The sequence below is a fragment of the Hypomesus transpacificus genome, chromosome 6 (assembly GCF_021917145.1).
Source record: "Hypomesus transpacificus isolate Combined female chromosome 6, fHypTra1, whole genome shotgun sequence".
Taxonomy (NCBI): Eukaryota; Metazoa; Chordata; class Actinopteri; order Osmeriformes; family Osmeridae; genus Hypomesus; species Hypomesus transpacificus.
In genome coordinates this window covers 11929779-11936721 of record NC_061065.1, presented here as the reverse complement: position 1 = coordinate 11936721, position 6943 = coordinate 11929779, and the positions used below count along the sequence as shown (strand labels likewise).

Here is a 6943-nt window from a genome sequence, read left to right as displayed (position 1 = left end):
CGTCTACACACATTTGGTCATTTAGGATATAATTTACACAAGCTATTATGGAGAATGTACAGTACACTTGATGTAGCATACATTATAAAGTTATTGTCATCTACTCCTCAGGAATGCTCCACCCTCAACTGCCATGTTGTCTAGGCTGGCTTTAGATAAGAAAAAGTAAGTATTTCCAAAACAACAGCCCTGGATTTATTTTGTAACCAGAATTTTGGGGAATTATTAATAATAAATGGGGACATGGGGTACTGTATCTATTACTGATTATGCCAACATAATCAGTAATAGGTTGATTAAAGACTCCTTTCAGATTTTGTTTTTCGTTTAATTCCGCACATGTTAAACAGTAGCTATACAGTTTTTGACATTGTGGTTGTTATACACATAGAGCTTGAGTAAGTATGAAAAATAGAGCTTTCGAAAGCTGCTTGAAACTAGCGGAGAACATTTCTATAAAAATGATAATTGTTTTTGGAATCCAGAATAATACACTTTTGTTCATACCAGACCTGTACAAGAACTAGGCCTCCCTGCACCATGTGCCTTGTGGCCAGTGGACCTGAAACTGACCCATGTGGACTGCAACCCAGATGCAACACTCGTGCACTTCCAGGGCCAGTACCTCACCATCTCTGAACTGGACTACAACATCCTGCAGGTCAGTTATGGGCTGATTTTGTGTCAGGAAATAAACCAACTATTAGTCCACAACAGTTGCATCAAACCATATGTTTAGTAATTGTATTACTTCATTAAAGGCATCCTGAGGCTTAAAGGTTGTCCTTAACTGGCCCCACCTCTTTTGCAGCTGGAGATACAGAATGCCCAGAAGACAAAATGGGTGGGGGAGGTGGGAGAGTTTTGTCTGGTGGAGGATGTCCTGTCTGACCGCTGGTACAGGGGACGGGTCCAGAACAAACAGAAAGACATGCTTGACGTGTTCCTAATAGACCATGGAAATGTCCTGAGTGTCGACAAGAGCCACTTGGCTCTAGGATCAGATGAGATATTCATGCTTCCACCTAAGATCGTATGTGGCTTCTTTGCGAATGTGTTGCCACTGAGAGAAAGCTGGGATGCTCAATCTGAGAGGTACTTCTCCTCATTGGTGGGAAACAGTGTGAAAGGATACATTCAGGCCCTGTTGCCACACAAAGTCCTTATACTAGAAGCCCCTGACATCAACAAGCATCTAAAACAAATGGGCTTTGGAAAACATGTTGACACAGACACATTCCTGCTTCTGGTGGAGATACTGACAGAGTTCCCCCTAAAACAGAGCAGGGAACCTGTCCCTGACCTTCTAATAGACAAGCCTAGTGGACAGGAATTCTCTTTCAAGCCATCCAGCTTGCAAGGCTTTGAAGACATCCTGTCTTTCTGCGGTCCCAAGCTAACAGCTGGCAAGAAAGTCAAGGTGAGAATTACTGCTGCCGTGAGTCCTGGTACGTTTTATTGTCAAATGACAAGCATGGCAAAAGATCTGCAGGTGATGTCAGAGGAGCTGGCAGTGAGGTGTGAGAACAAGAGCAAAGACTCCACGCAGAAAACCTTGGAGAACTTGGGTTTGCTCTGCTCCGTCAGAGGTAAGGATGAGAAGTGGCACAGAGGGTTCGTGCAGTTCCTCCCCGTCAACTCTCGAGTCCGAGTCTTGTTTGTTGATTATGGGTTTTGTGAGTCTGTTAAAGTGGAGCATGTGCTCCAGCTCCCGACTCGCTTTCTCTCCACGCCGATCGTGGCTTTCCCTTGCGCTCTCTCCTGCCTGGAGAAAGACGAGGAGGCGGTGAAGACGGAGCAGCTGAGTTTGCTCAAGAAAGGACTGCTGGGCGAAGAACTGGAGGCCCATATTGACAGTTTTGATGAGGAAAATAATCTTTTTTCTGTCACGATGTTCAGCACCGAGGGTGACACCATTACACAGGAAGAGCCAGTGCAAGATGTTGTTGACCTTCAAAACAGCTACTTGTACTTTGAGAGCACGTTAATGGATATGTTGGATGACTCGGTCCAGGCTGAGGAGATGACCGAGGACATTGTTTTTGAAGGTTATGTGGAACACATCCTCAACCCCAGTCAGTTCTGGATGAGAACTGAAAAACGCAACACTGACTTCGAAGCAATGATGGACAGCCTGGACAAACACTTCAGCCAGATTCAATTGGGTGAGGATATTCTGGCGAATCCGGTGCCTGGTACTATTTGCTGTGCCATGTATGAGAAGGATATGCACTATTATAGAGCAATAGTGACAGACACTCTGAAACATGGGGCTGAAGTATTTTTTATGGACTTCGGTAATACTGAGAAAGTACCACACATGTTGTTAAAGATCATCCCTGAGAAGCTTGCCAGTGTGCCAGCTTTTGCCTTCAGTTGCTCACTAGTAAATGTCATGCCTATCGACGATGACCTGTGGACCACCACAACCACAAACTACTTCCGAAGTGCAGCAAGGAACAAGGCTCTCCTGGTCCATGTTGTTCACGTCCAGAAGGACAGGTTTGTCGTCGACCTCTTTGAGATAGGCACTCCAAACAACATGAGCATCTCAGAACTCCTAACCAGGACGAATCATGCAACATTCTGGAAGTACACTCCCGCTGGGCCTGCCGTATCAGCGGTCATATCAAAGAAGGACAATGGGAAACTCAAGTTAAGAAAAATTGAACCAGTCCAGGGAAAGGAAGTAAGTGTTACTACCACGCGGGATATTTGTGAAGAGACAGCCCAGGTCACAGTCACCAACACCGCTGAAAACAAGAACTCTACTTTAGTTTTCAAAAAACTGCCATTGCGGCCCGGAAGTGTGCTAGCAGTCTGCTGCTCTCACATCAACTCTCCTTCAGATTTCTGGTGTCAGATCAAGCGCAAGATCCCTGTCCTGGACAGACTAATGAACGAGCTCCAGCAAGTTTACGAGACACGCGCAACTCCTCTGCAGTTAGGTGACTCCTGCTGCATGGTCAAGTGTAAACGTGATGGAAGGTGGTACAGGGCCTGCATCATTGGAAAGTCGATGAAGGATGACTATGAAGTTATCTGTGTGGACTATGGCATCACGGTGAGAGAAAAAGTGCATCTTCTACAAGCTATATTGCCAAAGCACTTAGAGATTGAAGGGCAGGCTTTTAGGTGCAGCCTCTATGACCTCATTGAGCCTGCTGATGCCGACTGTGAAACCTGGCATCCAAAAGCACGGGTCTTACTGAAGGACTTTGTAGAAGACCAGTCGCTGATGTGTAGCATCAGATCCCAACTCTATGTGAAAAACCATGGCTTGTACAACGTTGTAGACCTCCTCAACGGTAATCACAGTGCAGCTAAGACCCTTGTGGAACAAGGTCTGGCCCGAAAAGTGAAAACCTCGGTAAAGCTAGCTCCAGAAGTCGTCCCATACTCTTTTGTGCACTCCTCATTCAACCTGAACACTGGTAGTGTTGAACAAGTCTACACGACTCATTTGGTTAGTCCCTGGGAGATGTACTGCCAACTAGACAGGAACACAGGCATCATAGAAGACCTGATGGAGAGAGTTTCAAAAGAAAGTGAACAGATGCAAAGTGACAAAACAAGAGCAGTGAAGTGTAAGCTATGCCTTGCGAAATACTATGGTGATGGCCGATGGTACAGAGGTGTGGTTCGGCCTGTCCTCCAGTCCAGTCTCCTCAACGTTTTTTTCGTGGACTTTGGAAACAGCAATATGGTTGAGAAAAGCAACGTCATATCTATCTCCAGCGAGTCAACTGATTTGCTTTTCACACCGATGCAGGCCCTGAGATGCAGCCTAGCTCATATTCCAAAGGAGGAAGACTTTATCGTGGTCCATCAGTGGCTTGAGAAATCAGTTCTCAACCATCCACTACGAGCTGTAGTGGTTGGAAAGGCTGAGGATGGGACATTTGAAATCGATCTGTTTGATGGCGACGTTCACATTAACGAGAAAGTCAAGGAACTCATTGCCAGTCAAGTACCAAAATCAGAGAAAAAGGTTGTTTGCCTCAAAACAGACAGCACTCAGAAAAAAAATTCTGGAAAGAACCAGAAGACGCCAACAAAGGAAGCTGTGTGCCATAAGAGCCTATGTGAGAAGAATAAATCTTCACCATATTCCAAATCGAACGCCTCAAACGGTTCAGATACAAAGCAGAGACCGGAGGGTACAGAAAGGTCGTGTTTGAAGTCTGAGAACAGTCCCAGAGAAGATCAGCACGATGCAAACAGTCCATCCAAAAAGCCTCTACACACCACTGAATTACCCACACTATCAAGTCTACCCAAGGATAAAATTACAGCCGGATTCAGGGGCCTTGGATTTATTTCTCACGCCAATCACGTCAGCAGCTTCTTCATCCAAATGCAGGATGATGAACCATCCATACTGAAAATGGGGGAAGATCTTAACTCTGAGCTGTTAAAGGACACCTTGAAGAACAATTCAGTGGAGTTAAAAATCAACGACTTAGTGGTGGCTGAGTATGAGGAGGACGGGGCTCTCTATAGGGCTGTTGTAAAGAACTTTGAGGCTAATGGTCAGTACACATTGGAGTTTGTAGATTATGGAAACACTGCTATGATGGGGAAAGAAAAAACATACTGCATGATAAGTGCCTGGCTGTCTCAGCCTCGACTAAGCATTCCTTGCTCACTGTTAGACGCTAGGTGTTTTGACAGTGATGCGTTGTTCATGGACACGGTTATGGGAAAACCTCTCATGGTTGAGTTTGTAAGTTCCTTTGGAGCTCAGTGGGAGGTCAATATCGAGATCATGGGACAGGTAGACAAACCAACACTTGCGGTGTGGCCTGAAGCTGTAAGCAGCAAAGTGACCCAGTCAAATGATGAGCTGCCTGCTGTCACAGACGAAAATAGACCTCCCTGTCACCTAAGCCCTTCACCTGTCACCAAGAGGCCATCCACGGAAAGGTTCATGTTTACCGCCAGCGGTGAGAAAATTGTGTTCAAAGTGTGTCATAGAGCTTATGCTACCAATAGATTAAGGAAGACAAGGAGACAACGCCACAACAGAAAAGCTAAAACCTCTAAGACTGACAGAAATATTGTTTCAGAGGAAGTCTCCTCTAAGGCTGACAGAGAGACTGTTTCAGAGGGAGTCTCCTCTAAGACTGACAGAGAGACTGTCTCAGAGGAAGTCTCCTTCAAGACTGACGGAGAGACTGTCTCAGAGGAAGTCTCCTTCAAGACTGACGGAGAGACTGTCTCAGAGGAAGTCTCCTTTAAGACTGACAGCAGCCCCCTCCAGAGGCTGTTTCTGGCCCCCGTAAACACAGACCAGACCTACTCTGGCTTTGCTGCTGCTGTGACGACTCCCTATGATTTCTACATTGTCCTGGAGGATCTTCTGCTCATCATGAACGCTGTATCCACCATCCTGGAGGAACTCCCATCAGAGCTGCCCTCTCTACCCGAGGCTGACCTCAACCCCCTGACCTGCTGCCTGGTCCGATGCGATACCAAGTGGTGCCGGGCAGAGGTGGTGCACGCAGACAGGGCTACCGCAGTGGTTGTCAACCTGGTGGACTACGGTCACTGTGTGGATACCCCATACCCAGAGCACTCTATGCTGAAAAGGCTGCCGGAGCAACTGACCAGACTGCCCAAGGTCACATACCCCTGTGCCTTGAGGGGTGTGAAACCAGCTACAAGCGAGTGGACCGACGAGGCCGCTCTGTTCTTTCAGGAATCCATCTGCCAGCGGAACCTCGAGATCCACTTTAGGCAGTCGGTCTCAGAAGAACGCTGGGAGGTTGACCTAGTGACGGACGGGACCTACATTGCCAAGGAGCTGGTGGACGCAGGCCATGCCTCCTACATCGATGCCATGCTGGGGCTCCGGTTCCAAGAGCGAAGCCCCATCAAAACCCCACTTGGACTGGGACGAGCTGAAGGCAGAGTTGCCCCTGATCAAAGATCAGCCCTGGACCGACCTGAGAGCCTGCTGAATACATCAGAGGTGTACACATATGATGCCAAGGAGTCTACCAGGACCAACGAGCTGCTAAGCATGATGGATGGAAGTTGTAGCGCAGAGGGCTGTCCATCAAGTGCCAAGACAACACCTGAAGAATCACTGTCTCGCACACTCACTGAAACCCTGAAAGATGACCAAGCAGAAAGGATGAGATTCCCAAGCTTGTCTGAGACACGGCAATGTGAGTAGTTTACAACAAATTACATTTATCTTATGTGAGCAACTAGGGGAGTCAGATGGCTGAGCGGTGAGGGAGTCGGGCTAGTACTCAGAAGGTTACCGGATCGATTCCCCGCTGTGTCAAATGATGTTGTGTCCTTGGGCAAGGCACTTCACCCTACTTGTCTCGGGGGGAATGTCCCTGTACTTACTGTAAGTCGCTCTGGATAAGAGCGTCTGCTAAATGACTAAATGTAAATGTAAAATGTAATGTAACTTGCAGATGTCTTTTATTAAAATATGGGTATTTCCACAGGTTCCCTTATGTAAAGACTGAGCCGGAAACTGAAGACTTCACCTGTAATGATGACTGACCACTGATACTCTGCTTTTAAAAACATGTCAATCTAAAGTGAGCTGTGAAGAATGCTGCTTCATATAAACAAAAGTACTTGATTTTCTTACATGACCATGTCTTCATATGTGACTAGCTACCAGGCCTATATATCCTTTATTTTTTACTAAGCATGGTATTAAGATGTGCATGTGCAGCAAAATGCCTACTTCTAAAAGTTCTTCCCCCATTAAATGTTTCTTTTTTTTATGTATCAAGAGCAATTTGCTCTTCACTCATGAACATTTTAATTTCTCCTTTGTCAAAATCAAGTTGTGGTCTGTAATTAATATCTGAATTATTCTACCCATGCTTGTATTTATCGTTGGGCCACATTTGTAACATATTCTGTCATCTTAATTAAGATACATAGAGTATGAAGCATCTTGAGTAGTATG

The 6943-nt window shown here is 46.2% G+C and overlaps 1 protein-coding gene across 1 annotated transcript; it reads left to right on the top strand.

Annotated features, from left to right (window-relative positions):
• The first annotated feature begins 243 nt into the window (after window positions 1-243).
• On the top strand, window positions 244-6084 carry tdrd15 (tudor domain containing 15). Its single transcript, XM_047022175.1, has 4 exons — window positions 244-248; window positions 511-661; window positions 812-5974; window positions 6067-6084. The coding sequence occupies exons 1-4, from the start codon at window positions 244-246 to the stop codon at window positions 6082-6084; spliced, it is 5337 nt and encodes a 1778-aa protein (XP_046878131.1).
• The last annotated feature ends 859 nt before the right edge of the window (window positions 6085-6943 follow it).

What these genes read in the sequence shown, in the direction of transcription:
- tdrd15 (XM_047022175.1), top strand. An exon ending in TGGACTACAACATCCTGCAG is followed by an intron (nt 662 to 811) that starts GTCAGTTATGGG and finishes CCTCTTTTGCAG; the next exon opens with CTGGAGATACAGAATGCCCA.